Source organism: Thamnophis sirtalis, unplaced genomic scaffold (assembly GCF_051295495.1).
Source record: "Thamnophis sirtalis isolate CommonGarterSnake01/CBP01778 unplaced genomic scaffold, rThaSir2_p1.2 scaffold_4, whole genome shotgun sequence".
Taxonomy (NCBI): domain Eukaryota; kingdom Metazoa; phylum Chordata; class Lepidosauria; order Squamata; family Natricidae; genus Thamnophis; species Thamnophis sirtalis.
The window spans coordinates 13,219,797-13,239,438 of record NW_028261384.1 but is presented as its reverse complement, the minus strand read 5'-3'; the positions used below and the strand labels follow the sequence as shown (position 1 = coordinate 13,239,438).

The 19,642-nt window shown below is 39.2% G+C and overlaps 1 protein-coding gene across 3 annotated transcripts in view; it reads left to right on the top strand.

The window, feature by feature from the left end:
- PTPRN2 (protein tyrosine phosphatase receptor type N2) overlaps window positions 1-19,642 on the top strand; it is a 722,783-nt gene that overhangs the window by 121,555 nt on the left and 581,586 nt on the right. For all 3 annotated transcript variants that reach the window (XR_015696316.1, XM_087712495.1, XM_087712494.1), the window contains exon 3: window positions 17,218-17,331. Coding sequence is in view for 2 of the 3 variants with exons in the window: in XM_087712495.1 (XP_087568621.1) it covers window positions 17,218-17,331 (114 nt within the window). In the remaining variant the exon portion in view is untranslated. The remainder of the gene's footprint in view (window positions 1-17,217; window positions 17,332-19,642) is intronic.

The window sequence follows — 19,642 nt, the reverse complement described above, 5'->3', positions numbered from 1 at the left end:
CCTCTCTAAGCGGTTTACAGAGTCAGCATATTGCCCCCAACAATATGGGTCCTCATTTTACCCACCTCGGAAGGATGGAAGACTGAGTCAACCCTGAGCCGGTGAGATTTGAACAGCTGAACTGCAGAACTGCAGTCAGCTGAAGTAGCCTGCAGTGCTGCATTTAACCACTGCGCCACCTCGGCTCCTCATGTGTAAAGAAGAGCTTTCTGTCTCTTCTAATAGAAAGAAGTCATCCAATATACTCCCCTTCCTATTTCCCCTTCCAACTCTGTTATTCTGTTAATACTTCCTCACATGTCTTTTTGCTATATTTTGCATTCTTTGTCAGTTTCCATTCTAGGGCTTATGCTGGCAGTTTGTGCACCTTCTTGGTTATCAGCTTCTGTTTCTATTTTCTATGCGTCTCCTTTCTTCTTCTCAGCCTCTCAATGAGCAAAGCTTTTTCTACTCCATGAAAAAACAGTTGCAAGAACTGGGTATATCTAATTTAATGAAAAGAAGGACTAGGGGTGACATGATAGCAGTGTTCCAGTGGTGGATTGCAGGCAGAATGCCCCGGTACAGGCGTACCTGAGCCAGCCCGGAGCACCGGATACCGTTCTGGTACGTGCTCCGGAGGGCCCACCTGCTTGCCTGCCCGAGCTCCTTTACTGGTCTTTTAAGTCTTCTGCACTTCTGCGCATGGCACATACAGCACCTAAGCGATGCTCCGCTGAGCATCTGGAGCGTTGTAGAGGCACTAAGATGCATGTGCACACTGCACGCATGTGCACTGTGCTCATCCATGTGGACGCCACCGGGCGTTCCGATCTGGAACCCACCACTGCAGTGTTCCAATATCTCAGGGGCTGCCCCAAAGAAGATGGGGGTCAATCCTTTATCCAAAGCACCTGAGGACAGTACAAGAAGCAATGGGTGGAAACTAATCAAGGAGAGAAGCAACTTAGAACTGAGGAGAAATTTCCTGACAATCAGAACAATTAATCAGTGGAACAACTTGCCTCCAGAAGTTGTGAATGCTCCAACACTGCAAGTCTTTAAGATGTTGGATAGCCATTCATCTGAAATGATATGGGGTTTCCTGCCTAGGCAGACCTGCAAGACTCCTTCCAACTCTGTTATTCTATTCTATTCTATTCTATTCTATTCTATTCTATTCTATTCTATTCTATTCTACTTTTCTTCTCATGACAATTGTTTATGCCCACGGAAGGCTTTCCACATCTCATTTTTAGAACCTTCAATTTGTCTTCTTCATCTTTTTATTCATTAAGATTTTACCCATCTATCTACTCATTGAAATATGCCTTTCTGAAATTTAAACACTTATCTCGGCCGTTCTTCCTCTCTTTATCTTGACATCAAACAAAATGTGGCCTCCATTTCCCAAGGCAGCCAATGTGTTTAGTCAATTAATTTGCCTCGGTTGGTCAAGAATAGGTCCAGGATCTTATTTTGCCTTCCACACTTTGAAAAACTGAACTATCAGCAAAATAAATCAGAATTCTATTGAACCTTCCACTGAGTTTTGCTGAGTTTTTCAGCATCTGTTGTGTTAGTTGAAGTCATCCCTTAGTGCTTAGGTTGCCTCTCTTGAGAATTCAATGAATTGATTAGAAAGGGAACATCCATATTTTCTGCCTGGGTAGATGGAGCGTAGTAACGTCCCATAATGGTAATACATTTTTTCTTAATCCTTTTATTATACTAAAATACTTTCCACAGAAGTTCCAGATTTGGGAGATACTTTCTTCATGGGCATATGATTTATTTACATACAAAGCTTCATTTTTTTATTGAGCATATTTTTTGTGAACAAGTTACAGTTTTAAAAGAATATGCTTCAATCATGACTTTCATTCTACTAATTTTCTGTGTTTTAAAAATTCCTCAAAATCATGTTCTTTATTTTTACCATAGGGCTTTTCTATCTCCTTCCCTCCCTTTTGGAAATAACCATAATAAATATTGCATAGGATGTCTAATGTTCAGTATTGATGAAACCTAGCATCTTTTGCATAGATTGAATATATAGATTCTGTCTCATTTATCTTTGTTTTACATGGGTCTAGATGCTAATTTTTTTAACACCAATGCAAACTGTCAATCTGAGACAGATCTGGAATAAAAAGCCACAATGAATGAGTTTATAATGTTGAAAGTTCAGTAATTTTTCTCCTCACTATAGGCATTAAATTCTAGTTTTGTGTTACATCCTGTGACTATATTAAATAGCTACTACAACTAAAACTGACCTTCTCTGACTAATTAATTCATTGGGGATAGCGTTTTCAAGACTATAGATATTTTTGTGGGTGTCTGAAATGATTTGCTCCCAGGGGAATATTAAGTGATTGGTTTTATAGTCTTATATTCTCATCATTTCCCCCCTACTTCATTTCTCTTTGATTCAGGTAATATTGTATGTCTCTTAGCTTTTTAAAGAAAAGAAGGAATAATGGGAATTACGTATCTTCCTGGAGGCTTTAGCTTCTGATGTCTCTATTTTCAGTGTTCAAATATGTCCCCATTAAAGGAAGTAATTGCTATAGGTTTACTTAAAAATCAGTGGACTTCAGGTAATGATAATGATTGTAAAATGTGGTGGCTAATATAGTGGGACAGCGCCTATTTTTTTTCTAGCAGTAGTTCTATACAAATAGATGCTAACATACCTGTTTTGATATCAAATTGTTAAGATGATATTATTATCCTAGCTGATCTGTAACTGAATCAGAGCTGATCCTAAAACAGAATGAAGCAGAATCAGGAGAGGAATGGTGTATGGTGTACAGTGTTGATTTAAATGTGAAGATAGTGACTTTTACTGGTTTATCCCATGGGTTAAACTATGTAGTATAGTAATATATTTTTCTAAGCATACTGTGTTATGAATGGCTGAGTACAAGTTGAACTATAGAATCAAGAGTATACATTTCTGAATATCTCTAAATCTCTCCATTTAGTGTGTCTGGGCTACACATACTTTCTGTTAGCTAACTTACTGTATATTAAAAACTGTCAGAGAAAGGAAAGCAATTTCACAAGGTCCTTAAATTAATGAGAGTCTGGTTGCATGCTAGTTGCTTTTTTCCACACATCTGGGCTCTGGTTCAGTCTGCCATTCTTAATCATATTTTAATTTTCAAATAAATTGCTTTCATTATCCTTTCATTTAGAATACCATGTGTGCATTACTGCTCATTAATGTTTGTCATCCACTATTCTGAGACTGTGGTTTTAAATAACCGTAGTTGCAACATAGTAATTAAAGATGATCCATGTTGGTTTTGCAGAAATTATCCTGAAGCTTCTACACCAGACCTGAAGAGTAGCAGAAATTATCTGAAAGACGTAGACACTCCCTATCCACCCTTATGCAAAGTGTTTTAGTATATTTATAAAAAAGGTGACTTAATAGTGCTAGATCAATCCCAAGTCCCACATTATTTTGTATTAAGCTGCTTTACTTGGTTATAATGGGCAGACCTGTTGGATCCTGGTAAAGATTCATTTTCAGGCTGCTGATTTGTACTTCAGTTAAATCTTGTTTTTTTCCAAGTGGTCAGGAAAACAAAAACATTCAGATAATTAGATGTTTGATTAAGCAAGGATGCTGCTTATGCTAGCTTATTTTGATGTGGGCCAACATGTGAATATAAAGGGAATTGTGGCAGATAATAGATGTCTGGCTAATGGGAGCCTAGTTGCATATAAAAGAGAACATCCCAAATGAATTTGCTTCAAAATGCAGCTAGGGTAATTTGATTGGTTCCCTTCCAAAGGACTTGAACTCTAGGTAAATCATTGTAATAGCTCAAAGTGTGCAGAATAGTTTAGCTCAAGGGTGTCAAACTTGATTTCATTGAGGGCCGCATCAGTGTTGTGTTTGACCTCGGGTATTTGTGTGGCGGAGCAGGGTGTGTGTGGCATTCTCATTGTCACTCCTGTCGGGGGTGCCTAGGGTGGCCCATGCGCTCTGCCAGCAACAAAAGGCTCCCGAGCTCCTTTTTCGGCTGCCATAGCCTCCTGCAACCCTCTGCCAGTGAAAACGGAGCTCGGGAGGAGAGAATGATGACCATTGAGTTTCTACTCTTCCATCATTAAATCTAGTGTATTTTAAGCAGAGTTCTGGGTGCCTTTGGCATTTAGTCATGCTGGCCACATGACACAAAGACATCTTCCGACAGCGCTGGCTCTTTGGCTTTGAAACGGAGATGAGCACCACCCCCTAGAGTCAGGAATGACTAGCACATATGTGTGAGGGGAACCTTTTGTTAAATATTCTTAATCTATTCTGAAAGGGCCAGCAACAGCTATGCTGCGCCCTGATTGGCTGGGGCACAGCAGAGCTGTTGCTAGCCACATACCGTTCCCTGATTGGCCGAGGTACTGCGTCAGCAGTTGCTGAACAGTACTCGGCCCCTGATTGGTTGTAAATAAGTTACATTACGAGTATAAATACCTTGGCGCGATCGCTGCTGTTTTGAATCGCTGTCAGCTTCTGTTGTTCACAATAAATCAGTTATTGTTGTAGTCCTGGCTCTCGTGTCGTTCCTGCCTCGAACCTCAAAACCTTTAACTTATTTTAAGCAATGTGTTCAAGAGTCATTAAAAGTATCCAAGAAATGTTTTAAAAAACTCCTGGTCTTAGCTAGAATAGAAAAAGAAAAAAATGTTGAGTGATAACTCAGATGGAAAATGTGCACCATTCTGTGATAGAATCAGTGATACAGATAACAGAATATTGTTGATTTGGCATTTACTCTTTTTGGAAACAATGGACACAAGCACCCTGATGGGAACCTGAGAAACAGCTTCTATGAAAGGAATGGCTGGATGTGAATAAGCAGTTCACCAAGGCGAACTAGAAGAATCTTATTTATGCAAATATATGTCCCTCTCGTCACCCAGCGCAGACTGTTTGTTTTTGTGGCTTAGAATGAGAGGAGAAGAAAATGCACTCTTTTTTTTTTAAAGCAATATCCATTGACAATCCAGATAAAGAGAAGGCTAAAAGATTTTTCTTCCTCTCCTGCCCATCATGTGCCAGTTTTATTTTGTGCTGCTTATAAGCTTCCATGTCACCGCTTTCTATTCTTGTCTGAATAGTCAATGAAACATTAGGAAGCTGATAAGGATACCCTGGCCTGTTACTTGGCAACGGTTGTTGAGCAGGGCTGGGAGCTGTTGATTGAAGAGATTAGCTGCCATAGATAACCTGCCTCCATTTCGCTGCTCGGCTGAAGCCTGTCTTTCTATCCTCAAATGTGAACCAGTAACTCCCATTATGAATCCAGCTGGGAAGAGGATGCCAAGTTGTCTGGGCAGACTTTAAGGCACTGTCTTAACAATCTCTGCTTCCATTCAACTCACTGCATCAAAGCTTAAATTATTTTCTTCTAGTTCCAAAATAAAATATGTTGCTATGGTTTTTTCAGGAAGGCTGCTTATTTTTATACAATAATATTCTGGCTGGTACCCTTCTACTACTGCAAGCCAAAAGCCATTTCATTTCATAGCAGATTTGTGGTTGCTGCTCAATCATATCAAAGCTCTGATGTCTGTCAGGATTAGTGTTTAGGATCAGTGGTGGGTTGTTAACCGGTTTACTACTGGTTCGCTTGTGTATGCATGTAATGCACCCGGGTGGGTGGGCAGAGCCTCCCGCCGCCACCACTACCGGTTCGACTGAACTGGGCCGAACTGGGAGCAACCCACCTCTGCTTTTTTACAGTATTTTTTGGACTATAAGATGCTCTGGACTATAAGATGCACCTAACTTTTGGGGAGGAAAAGAAGAAAAAAATCTGCCTCTGCCTCTCAGCAATTTGCCTTCTTGCAGTAAAGAGAAAACAGCATAATCAGCTTCTGCACAGCCTGATTTAGCACAAGCAGCTGTTTTGCGGTTTGATCTGCCTCCTGAAATACTATCTATCAGTTGTTCCAGGCGGCAGGGATCACCACCATCCATACCACTCAGTGGGGATAGGCAGTGGCAGTGGCGATCCCCGCTGCCTAGAATGGGCCAAAAATGGGGCATGCAGAGGCCAAAACTAGAATGTGCGGAAGCCAAAAATGGGTTGCGTGGAGGTGGTGATAGGCAGCAGCGGCAATGGACGGTAATGGCAGCAATGGGTGGTGGCGATCCTTGCAGCCTGTAACAGCTGATAGGCAGTATTCTGGGAGGCAAATCCAACAGCCAATCAGCTGCTTATGCTAAATCAGGCTGTGCTGAAGCTAACCAGGCTGTTTGCTGCAAGGAGGCAAATTTCTGGGAGGCAAAGACTGAAGGGTGGGGGCTGGTGGAACTTTGACAACATTTGCTGGGTAAGACACATAGACATTTCCACCCACTTTTTTGGGGGGGGATGTGCATCTTATACTGTGTGTTTGTGTGTGTGTGTATAAAATCAGTAGTACTTTTGTTCAACATATTTATTAAGACAATATCTCAGACTCAAGCAGTTTAAGGATAAAATTGGTGGTGACAGTTCAATAAAGTTATTTTGCAGTAGACACTGGAATGCTAGAAATGAATAAATACATGAAAAATAATAAAAATAGCTGTATTTTTAATCATTCACCTCAGTAATATTTCCATAGTCCATTAAAAATCAAAATAATGTTGCTTTATCACTGTTAATAACAGTTTAATGGTTTTGTGCCATAAAAATATAATCTAGGTAAGAAAATGTTAAACCTGAAGTAGAAGGAAGTAAGTTCTCTCTTTTATTAGAATTCAACATTAATAGAAAAGCCACATCATCTCTTTAACACTTCATTGAAGCAAAATTGTGAGATTCAGTGGATCTGAATAGCAATTCATGGATGAATCATCCCAAATGCGAAAAAAAACAAAACATCTTGGGTTTTTTTTCTTGTAAGCATAATACGGAATATCATTCACCAGAAATCTGAAGGCGGATTCATAAGATATTTCTAGAACTAGAAGCACATTGCAGTTGAGCGAAACACAACATTTGCCAACAAATTATTGCTGATTAGAATCTTTTCTGGGATTGGATAAGTATGATTAAATAAAATTTAAAAATACAGATTTGTAACATTGTTAATTGAAACTACAACAGAAAGCAATGGCAGTATGAGGAATAATTTTGAAGAATAATCATTTCTATTAAACACGGAAACATTGAATTTAAAATACACATAGGATAGTACTGGCTATGAGGCATTTGCTAGCAACTCATAGCTTTTCCTCTATAATTCCAAATTACTTGTTTCCAGGTTGAAAGGAAATTGTGGTCATAGTATTATATACCCAGAGGCTGCATTCTTCCATTACTACGTACAATGCAAGTATGAGTGGACCAGAGGTGGGTTCCTACCAGTTCGCACCAGTTTGGTAGAACCGGTTCGTCAAATCTACCGAACCGGTTAGAAGAGGTTCCACCAGTGGACCTGGAAAGCAGGCCACACCTACAGAAGAGGTTCCAAAAATTTTGAAACCCACCACTGACACACACACACACACACACACACACACACACTCACACAGAGAGAGAAAGAAAGAGAAAGAGAAAGAAAGGAAGAAAGAAATAAAGAAAAAAAGAAAGAAAAAGTGAGAGAGAGATGAAAGAAAAAAAGGAAACTGGGACAGAGAGACAAAAGGAAAGAAAGTGAGAGAGAGAGAGAGAGAGAGGGAAAACACATGGCCGGAAAGCCACTCCCACCAGGTCACATGGCCGGCAAGCCACTCCCACAAAAGAGGCTGCACCCACAGAGTAGGTTCGAAATTTTTTTGAAACCCACCACTGGAATGGACTTGCAACTGGTCGCTTAGTAACTGTTTGAAACTACGGCTCACCTGAAAAAGGGAACTTATAGCCTGGATTTGACGTTGTGATACTGAAACCCCCTCTGTGATCATGTGACTAAACTTTGGGTGCTTGGCGGTATGGCTGCCTTTATAGCCATTTGCAGCATCCTGCAACCACATGGCCACATTTTATGTTGCTTTTGCTGAAAATTGTCACTCACTTCCATTTTTGGCAAAACTTACGTGCATAGTGAATTATTGGTTTGCTTAACAAGCATGGCATTTGCTTAATAACTGCAGATACTTTTAATGACTGCAATGATTTTCTTAATGACCACTGCCTACCTGTATCGTAATATGTGGAATAGGGGTTCCAGACCACAAAGATCAAGACCAATAGATGGAAGCAAAGAAAATTCTAGATCTGTGATGGTGAACATAGGCACGTGGCATGTGAAGCCATATTTGCAGGCACGGCAGCTCTCAGCTCCGGCGGGCATGTACATGCCAGCCAGCTGATTTTCGGCCTTCTGGAGAGCCAGGGAAGGCCGTTTTCACCCTCCCCATGCTTCAGGAAAGTCTCCAGATCCTGGGGAAGATAAAAAACAGGTCCAATGGGCCAACTGGAAGTTCATTCCTTGGCCTGTTGGACCTGTTTTTCGCCCTCCCCAGGCTCTGGAGGCTTTCCTGAAGCATGGGGAGGGTGAAAAACAGCTCAATGGCCCAACCAGAAGTTCAGGAATGAATTTCCGGTTTGCCCATTGGGCCGTTTTTCACCCTCCCCAGGCTTCAGGTAAGCCTCCAGAGCCTGAGGAGGGCTAGGTGTTTGGGGTCTTGTGCACATGCGCAGGGGGGGGCATGCATGTATGTGCAATAATGCACGTGCACAATTTTGGAACACCTTTACAAAAAGGTTAGCCATCACTGTTCTAGATAATTCCCAAACTTTACTGCCATCTAGTGATATTATCATTGTTTTGCAGCCTACGTATGATAATTCTAAACTGATGGCTTTAGTACAGAATTTCTCACCTTTTGTTATTCAAACAATGACTGTGGTGGCTCAAACACTCCATCCCATGGTTAATTGAAGCATGGATTACTGTATTTCTTTTTTTTAAAAAAAAATTTAAACAAACAAAAACATAAAACACATGCAACCTCCTTCCATTTCGTATAACATGTCGTTTGGTTATAAGATTTTGTGCATCCTTTCCATGGTCACCACTTACAATTATATATCGAATCACAACTTGTTCATTAGATAAACATAAGTACATTATTGTTATATGTCAATTTTTCAACTGTAATAATTATTCCTTAATTTTAAACAAAATATTCTAAATATTCTAAAAACCATAAAAGGGAATAAAAATCATCAATCTTTTCTATGCCATAATCCAATTGAAAAAAAAAACAAACTAAAAATTGAAAACAACCAGATACGGGGCCCAACTTCACAGCAAAAAGAAGTAAACACTGCCACCAGGAAAAAAAAAAAAAAAGAAAGAAAGAAAGAAAAAGAAATAGTTTCAAGGTTTCTTGTAAAGTTAAAGCTCTCTAAGCAAAAGAAAAATAAATTCAAAACTTTTGTAAAATGAGAGCCTTCCATCCATTTGCCAAACATACATGTTCCTTGCTCGTGGTCATTTTTACAAACCTTTTTCTATCTCTAGCAATGCGCTGTGATGCTCCACTATCAACAACCCACGAATCCTGGTTTACTGGTGCATTGCTAGACATAGCCAAATAGACATAGCTAAATTGACATTAGCGTTTTTTCTAGCTCTTCCGACATTCTGTAGTTTTGCGTTTTTACAGAACTTAGCTATATGTCCCTTAGCCCCACAAGAATAGCATTTTCGAGCAGTATAAGCAGTATAAGGTGACTCCTCATGTTGTGGTGGTTTCTCTCTCAGTTGTTCCCTCTCCATCCTTCTCCTTGACTCTTCCAACAGTTATGCAGTTATTTCAGTCAATGTTAGTTCATCTCGGGTTGGGGCTTCAAGAGACGACACAAAAACATTATAACTCTCATCCAGTGAGGAGAGTATGATATAAACTTGATGTAGCTCAGAGAAAATTAGTTCTTTTTCATGTATCTCCTGAAAAACCCCTTTCATAAAGGTTAAATGAGCTAACATATCTCCACCTCTCAGAAGACGTGCCCTAAACAGTTTGCATGTAAGATGTATGTATGCACCTACAGTGTCGCGTACATAAATCCTCTTCAAATTCTTCCAACATCTTGTAGCAGAATTTTCTCCATGAATATGTATTAATTGTTGGTCATTCAGTGTTAGACCAATAATACACAACGCCCGTTCGTTGCATCACTGAAAATCTGCTATTTTCTTGGCATCATCATCGTTATCTGGATTCCAAGCAGTTACATCCGGTGGATTCTGTACAACATCCCATAAACCTACCCTACACAGGAGTAGACTGCATTTCATAGACCAGGAAACATAATTTGTTCCATCCAACCGGGTTATCATCAACAGACTTGTTGATGGGTCGCTCGCCATCTTCTCCAGGATAGTGCAATCATTAAATAAACAGCTGTCTGTATACAGTATTGCGTATCAACACCAACTCTCCTTTAGCTATGTCTGATATACTCTGGGCTCATAACCTGTGTTAGGTAAGCTCCCCATTGGGAAAGCGAGTATATTCAGTGAAGCGTTGTGAGAGTTGTGTTGGAGAACACACAAACCAGCATAAAGAGACAGTGCAGTTTAAATAGGCTTTTACTTTAGTGGAAATAGAGGTATCAGAGTCCATCAAACAGTCCAAGTCATACAGGATAATTCAGTCAGTCATCAATGTCTTTCAGTTAAGGGATAATAACATAGTCCAGTAATCATATAATCAGTCCGGTACACAAAGTTTGCTAACAGTTGCAAAACTTACAATAGCTCACAGCACTCAGATCAGATCAGTCCAGCATCTAACGAACAGAAGAGAGAGCTAACAGTCATTATGGCTCCCTCTTAGGTCCAATTGAGGAAAAACAGCAACCAATCACATTATACAGTATGCTTTAAAGAAACAGGTATAGCATTGTTACATGATTTATATATTGCCAACCCAACCGTTAGAATTATATTCCTAACAAAGATCACTCCAGGCTTATTCTTACAGTTGTTATCTATTCTCTCCAGGCAGAATTTCAAGGACTGAAAATTTCAGAGTGAGTACCTGTGTAAATAACTCTTCTTCTATCAGTCCTGGCTGAGCCAGTAACCTTGGAGAGCAACCTTTTCCAAACATTCATTCAAACAAAAAATAGAAACAAAGTTTCAAAGCCTCTAGGTGGCAGTGTTACTTATCCAAAACTTTCCCTCTCTGTATTGCGTTCTCTGCCTTATTAAGAGAAAAGAAAAAAGAATAAAAACCCAAATGAGAAAAAAGAAAATACTACAATGAACTTTAAACTGCTGTATATAAAAAAAGATTCTTAAACAGTGGAACAGTAGAATTTAGTTATCAAACAGTCCAAAAAGTAAAAAACAGAAAAGAAAAAAGCCACTCTTTTTAACACTACGCTGAATAGAAAGTCCAGTCAGGCTTCGGACAATAAAAAGGAGGAAAAAAAGTAAAAACTTTCACTTTGACTGTAACCTTATATTCACCGCTTGCTCTCTCTCATCAGTCTTTATTTTAGATTAGTTCTCTTCATTTAGGGTGTTCTCATAAATCAGAAAAAAGGTAAAAATCTCACCATGAACGACATGCTCTCTCCTGCACTTTCACTTCTGAAGCTGTCAGCAGTTTCACCAGCCTTAATGGCTGCTTCCTAGCCACTGGCAAAAGGGCTATTCCTGGATCACCAGAGACTTTGCGGATGATTCTAGGATCGGCAGGATATGTCCCTTCCTATCACCGTCTCTTCGGGATGGCTTAGATCCAGTTGGACTGTCCTGTGGCTGAAATTTCAGTGGCAGTCTCGGAGCCCCGAGATTGACTGTTGTGTCATCGTGACTTTAGATTCCGGTTACCTATTACTGTATTTCTTGAATTAGCACAAGTGTCTGAGTTTGCCTGGCATCCTAAATAATAAACTAGCCTTGCACATTTTAGAATAAATAACATGTTATACTAATTCAGCCCATAATTAAGAAAGAAAAAATGATAAAACATTTTGGTAAAAGATTAATTCATAGATAATTTTATATAGAAGTTCCCTTTGTTTAAAACATTCACTAAGCAACTCTGAAGGTTCATTTCCAGCTATTTGAAAAAAAACAAGACAAAAAAATTCCCCCTTCTGCAGTACATTTTAATTAAACCTGTAATTGAACAGGATTGCATTGTATGACTGGGTTTCTGAATTATATTATTCCTGTTTTTTAATTATCATGACTTGGTTTGCACATAATGCAAAGGAGCCATGATCAGCGGAGTTGGGTAAATGGTCACTTTCATAAACAAACCATGCATTAGAAGTTATTCAAGGTTTTTAAAATTCTAAGACCATTAATGTGAGCCACTTGAAGCCCAAAAGTTTTGGAATAAAGATGATTAAGCTGAAATATAGAGTGATATTGCTTTATAGGGAGAGAACAGCTCCTTTAAGAAGTGTTTAGGTGAGAGTGTCAATCTCACTTCAAACCAGGAATCACACTATTTTAATAGAACTGTTTTCTTATCATGTGGGATTATTAGGCTGTAAAATTAGGTGACTCTAGTCAACAATTCCTTATGGCAGTATTTTTTAAACTTGGCAACTTTGAAATGTGTAGCTCAATTTTCTAAATTCCCCAGCTAGCTTTATTGAAGAAGCCCCCAAATCTTAAAGTTGCCAAGTTTGAAAAACTTACTGGGTTATCCCTTATTTATAAATTAAGCAACAGTTCTTGGGGGAAAGAACAATAAACAAAATTTAAAAATGTTCCTTCATGTAAAGTAACGTGAAGGAAAATAAACAGTAATTTTTATGAATTCTAATGCATACAGCTCAACGATGTAGTGATAAAACAAAAAAATATCATATGACTGCACTGACAAATTGAAATTCTGGCAGTTGTTGCAATCATTAAGTAAACCATGAGGTGTTGTTAAGCCCTGGTGTGCACTGGTTAGAATGCAGTATTCCAGGCTAACTCTACTCACAACCTGGAGTTCAATCCTGATGAGACTTGAACAGAGGTACTGCTGGTTCAGCCCAGATCGGCTGAACCGGTAGTAGCGGCTACCTTCCGAGGTCAGCAAAATAAGGACCCAGATTGTTGCGGGCAGTATGCTAACATTGTAAACTGCTCAGAGAGTGCTGTAAAGCACAATGGAGCGGGATGTAAGTCTATTGCTATTGCTATTAAGTACAACATCACATAATGGCAACTTGTGTCTTTCTGTTGACTTTCCCATTGAATTTGCCTGTTGGAAACTGCCAGTGAAATTGTACATGGTAATTATATGATGTTTAGGGGACACGGTGGCTCAGTGGCTAAGACATTGAGCTTGTCAATCAGAAAGGTTGGCAGTTTGAACCCCTAGCGCCGCGTAACAAAGTGAGCCCCCGTTACTTGTGCCAGCTTCTGCCAATCTAGCAGTTCAAAAGCATGTAAAAAATGCAAGTAAAAAAAAAAAGGAACCACCTTTGGTGTGAAGGTAACAGTGCTCTGTGTGCCTTCGGTATTTAGTCATGCCGGCCACATGACCACAGAGACATCTTTGGACAGTGCTGACTCTTTGGCTTTCAAACAGAGATGAGCACTGCCCCCTAGAGTCAGGAATGACTAGCACATATGTGCGAGGGGAACTTTTACCTTTACCGAATCATATGATTGTAGGAATGCCATCATGGCCAGAACTTTAAGGAACATTGAACAGATGGTCACTAAGTGAGGACTCCCCATAATTAGAAAACCAGAATGCTAAAGAGTGGAGTCAAATCATCAGTGAAAGAAATATAAAATGTAATCAGAGTTGCTAGATTTGAATTTGAATTTAAAATCAAGCAATACCAAAAAAAAAGTCAGAAAAAACCATATCAATTTTAATATATTTTTCATACACATCACATGAGAATCTTCAGCTCCAGATCATTAGTATCCTCCCCACTGAAATAAATGGCATAAACTGTGTCTGATGTGAAGTTTTTTTTTTTTTTAAAGCATTCCTGGAGATGCTAAAGTGAAGGAGTAAAGACTTTGCAATGCTCTTTACAAAAATTCTACCCTGATTAGCTCAATAGCATCAAGAAGATGCAGCTGCATTCTGTTTCTTGCCTTCCTTTAATGGAGGATTCAAGAGAAAAATATCCTTTCAACTAAGCATTGCTGATAGGGGTTATTAGACAAGTTAGGGCAAAGGTGATGTGCTGTGTATGGTGAGGAGCAATATGGAGATTCAGCACTTAAAAGGGAAGCCTCCTGTGGCATCAGTACTGCAAAATCAATGGTGTTCTGCCTTTGTGGTCTCCCTCCCAGGGGAAGTGGGCAGAGCCAGGCAAATATTGATCCTGGGACGGCCTTCCTCACATTCTTTTCACTTGGTGGAGCCTTCTTGTCCAGATTTTTGAGGGCTTAAAAGCCAAAAAGAAAAATGAATTTTCTGATGCTGACCAAATTGAAAGGAAACTCCCAAAGTTCTGGAATTTGGTGTTAGACAAGCGACTCTGGCAACCCTGGATTCAGGAGTGGGTTCTGACTTCTTCTACTGCCGGTTCGCTCAGGGACGTGTTTCAGGTGTGCACACACTTGATGCACGCTACTCACGCTTGATGCGGGTGTGTGCGTGCTTAATGCACGCTTGCGCAGTAGGTTAAAAAAAAACCTAGGTGAAAACAACCAAGATAGAACCGGTTAGGGGGCATAAGTTACTACCTACCCTAATAACTTATTCTCTGGAAACAAATATAGGTAAGACACCCCTAAAAAAAACCCGGGGAGTGTTCTGTTAAGATACAGCCTGTTGTGCCTTAAAATGGCTTCTATGTGCAGCACAGTAGAGTTGCCTAGTAACAGCTTCATAGCATTCCACAAGGTGGCTCCCTCTGGTCAAGGGGAAAATCCAACATTAGAAATTACATTTGGTCTGGACCAGTGGTAGGTTCTGGATCACGTTGCAACCAGTACAGTTGCAACAGGGCCTGGCGTCCACTACATGAACACACGCTGTACATGTGCACACATGTGCAGCGCACACATGCATCCTTACCTCTTGTGACACTTCCGGGAGCTTCCGTGATGCTCCAGCTGCTCGGTGGAACATTGTGCAGGCACCGTGTGCTCCATGAGTGTGTGCAAAAGCACCGAAGAACTCAAATACAGGTAAGGAGCTTGGGCAGGTGGGTGGGCCCTCCGGAGCACTGTACCGGAACGGTACCTAGTGCTCCGGGTAGGCATCGGTACACCCGTACCGGGGCGTACCGCCTGCAACCCACCACTGATCTGGACATTTTCCCCTGTAAATAAATTCATGGGCAACGCTGGGTTATCAGCTAGTGTTCTATAAAATGGTTTCAGGTGTTTTTGTTAAACACCGAATAATCTAGAGACAACTAGAGTGCATATACAGACACAGGGTCAGAAACACAGACACCCACACACAACATTCCACCTCCGTCCCTTTCTGACTGTCTTCCCCATAGAGAAGACTTGGTCTCTCAACTTGGAGCTTCTGATAGAGACAGTTTCCAAATTCCGAATGGCAGATTTGATCTGAACCCTAGATGAGGGCCCTGGAATCTATTGATTAAAGAACATGTTTATTATTAACAAGTCTAACAAACTATAAGGATAAAAGGCTAAAACTTAAATATTTCACATCCACCTTCTATAATAGTGTTTCAACCCTGGGCAGCGTGAAGGTCTGTGGAATTCCCAGAATTCTGATAGGGTCCCAAGGTTGAGAAAAACTGCTCTGCAATATGATTCAAATTCGGTACAGTATGTTTTAGGTTTAAATATGCATATAATTACATCTTGCCTGATTCAGAATTGCTGCCTGACTGATCAATACTGAACATACAAGAAGTGTTTGGATCCATACAAGGGGCATATTTGTATTATATTGTAGCAATTTATGGATATTCTGTGTTATCACTGACGTACAATTAATGCTGTAGTATGAAATAGTAAAGAGTCATTTTGTTCTTGTAAGGAATGAAAAGTTCCTTACCAGGAATTATTTTCCTAATACAAAATAAATTGCATGGCAAGATTTTTGATTTACTGTGAGAAATACCTTTGTCCTTGATAAGACAAATAAACGGGCTAATTTTGCTGACATTTTGCTTTGGAAATATCGTGTGAAAGTTTATGATTTTTTTATTTTAATTTGCCTCCCAACAATATTAGTTTAATACTTTATTCCAGTCTTAAAATGCAGAAGTAATTACCCTCATATAAACCATTTCATAATACAGGACTGTGTCAGTGTAATAATTTCTGCATTTTATAAATTACAGATGTACTGCTTGCATTGTGAAAACAGATTTTTTTTTTTAAAAAAATAATGTTTTGTTGGTTGGTTGAAATCCCACAGAAAAATACAGTTGTAAATTAATTCTTAATATTAGGTTCTGCTAGTCAAATTTAACCTTCCCTTTTGATTGTAAATGCAATATCTGCAGTAATTACTAAATTAAAACACACTCTACAAAGAACAGCATGCTAATTAAACTTGTTGCATTTCAATGGTTTTCTTTGGATCACAGTGTACAGGAGGAAACAACAATAATGCACCCCTCTTTCCTTTTTTTAGAGCCCAGGGCTGCAGATGGTCAGAAGGTGTTATAAACACCTAGGCTCTAAATTAGCTTTTTGTATGGAAGGGAGAAAGGTAATTTTGTGTTTGAACTCCCCTCCCTATCTTCGCCCCACATAGGAAGCTTGTCTTGAAATGAACAATTCTCTAAATAAAGACTAATTAGGACCTAAATTAATTAGAAGGTGTGATATGAAAAGAGTTTGATGAGAAGAGTCTGTCATTTTAGGCAAATGGAATGGAGCTAAATAAATTAGGTTTCATTAATATCTCATTGTTGTGTGAGCAGCTTCCTTTTATTGCATTCATTAGACAGCACTACATTAAGCTAGCTTTGCTGCCTATTATTGATTCAACATTCATTTACCACTTTCTGTATTGAGAGAGAGAGGGAGGGAGGGAGGGAGAGAGAGAGAGAAGAAAGAGAGAGAGAGAGATATAGAGAGATAGATTACTACTTCTGAGAACAAACATCACTGTTTCCTTTGAATTTTGGTTTTCACAAGGAATTATTATTATTTTTGCTTTGGCATTGCTTAGGATGGGAACATAGATAAAAAGGAATGGAAGGGTGATAATAGAAATGCACCACAGTTTATTTTACATTTCATGAAAGGGAAAAGAATTATAAAAGGATAATACAAATTTCTTGATGTATTAGAAGTAACATAGAATAACATTATTTCCTTTTCTATTTATTTCCTCCTTTTCTTCTCCAGATGGAGTATTTGGGAAATGTCAGCGAGTTCCAGTGATAGATGTAAACAAGTATGAAATTTCACCATCAACACTTAATCGTTTGAGAATTGTCTTGGAGAAGTTGCTGCACAGAGGTATGTTGAAGAATACTTGGTTCACAATAGGACCTCTTAAAAAAATTCTAAGTCAATGTTTTAACTTCCAGCATCTTTATTTTACATCATCATTTATAGAGAGGGGATGATCTAAGTCAGGGGTGTCAAACTGGCAGCCTGAAGGCCGGATGCAATATGCACAGGCCACGCCCACCCCAGCTCCATGAAGGGGAAAATGTCACAAAATGTCACATGATGGCAACGTGACACCACGAGTTTGACACCTGTGATCTAAGCAGATTAAAAGTAAAGCTGTCAGAAAGGCATTCTTTCGCATGTCTGCATTAATTACCTGTGTTTATTGCCTTGTTCTAGGAATTCTTTTCTTCTTTAAGCCAAGGAAGAGGGAAACAATTCCTTTCTTGGTCTCAAACCTATAACACAGTGGTTGTTAACATTTTCTTCTCACAGTTCCCTTTTAAATACCTTTGTGGCCAACTCAAGATTTAAATCATAACATTTCCGCAAACTTTTATAAACCCTCTGTGTAGTGGTGGGTTTCAAAAATTGTTCGAACGTACTCTGTGGGTGTGGCCTCCTTTGTGGGAGTGGCTTGCCACCCATGTGACCGGATAGGAGTGGCTTGCCACCCATGTGACTGGATATGAAGATGTCGACGACGCTTGTCAGAACCACCTTAAATTACCTCACACACAGCACTGGCATGCATAAGAATATGATGTAAACTTGTTTTTTAAAAGGCATCTTTGGTTTGCGTTAAAACAACTTCAACACACGCAATGTTCTGATTGCACCACAAACGCAGTAGTCATCCTTACCTTTCACAGAGGCACTGAGTTTTATAAGTATGAGCATGATAGTGTAGAATAATCATATCCAAGAACCAGTGGTGGGTTTCAAAAAATTTTGGAACCTCTTCTGTAGGTGTGGCCTGCTTTCCGAGTCCACTGGTGGAACCTCTTCTAACCGGTTCGGTAGATTTGACGAACCGGTTCTACCGAATAGGTGCGAACTGGTAGGAACCCACCTCTACCTCTGTGACTATATTGCAACCCTCCCATGCGTCCATGGACCATTGGTTGAGAACCACTGCTATAGCAATCCTTTGAATTGAACTCTGTTCCTGTTGATTCTGTGGACCCAGTCATTTTGGTTTTTGGCAACAATATGAAAATATGGTCTTCTTTCCGATGTAATTTGACTTCTAGTCTAACCTACCATTGTAGTATTCACTGGTCATCTCCCATCCAAAGAAACACTGATAGCATGTTGAGGCTAATAACTTCGATGAAACCAATCTGCCACTGTGAATCAAATTATACATACATTACCACATACATACATGACTATGTCAGCTCACCGCCAAATAGCAATCAATTTATCTCTTTTCATATTTTCTGTTAAAGTTTCATTTTCTGTCATTTGGACCTATGTCTTCTCTGCTAATAAGATATTCACTTTTATTGCTCTTACAATTACCATCTGTGTTTTCTTTCCTTTATTCTGCCATTGATTAATTCCAAATTAGGCCCGTGATCAAAGCAAAGATCAAAGATGTGTTAGGTTCATTATCAATAAAATAAGTTTTAAAAAACACTAAAACATTTCGATTAATTCAGAAAACTGAAAAAGGGCTACTTTAGTTCCATAAACTGCAGACTCTAATACGAAGTTGATTATACTTACTGTTGATATAAAGCTGTTCTTTTAATCAAAGGATTTTCAACTTTGTGAAATGTTTCATTTTCATCTAAATATGCTGCAGCTGATTGCTGCTTTGTATAAGTTATCACTTTGTTCCCATGTATGTATTATGGTGCTCTGTCTGATGTTCCCTGCAGTATTATAATCAATATGGAAATGAAAAAAAAAACCAAAATCAAAATTTCTTCAGTCTTTTGTTCCTCTTTGTTCTTCCTCTGCAAGCCATCTCTGTCTTTTAAAAATTATGTTATCTGTATTATAAAAGAGAAAAACACGTTTGTTTTCCATCTGCACAGCATCATAAAATGTAACATCTGCCTTTTTTATCTTCTACATCAATGACAAGTAGCCTTGTTGTGATCAAGGTCAGTTCATTTTTAAATATATATATATATATATATATATCTGAAAGCCAAGTAGCATTTGGACATTAGACCAGAATGGTAATAGCTGTGAAAAAGGCTGGGGTTAATTTTGATTTTTTAAAACACATTTTGCTTTATCTTAATTTCCTGCTAAAATTCTAGTGAAAATTGCACAGCTGTTATTCGCTGAAATTCTGCAAGTAATCTTGATACTTTCTGATTGGGGTGGAAAGGGCTTGAGCGAAAGCTGGATGTGGCCC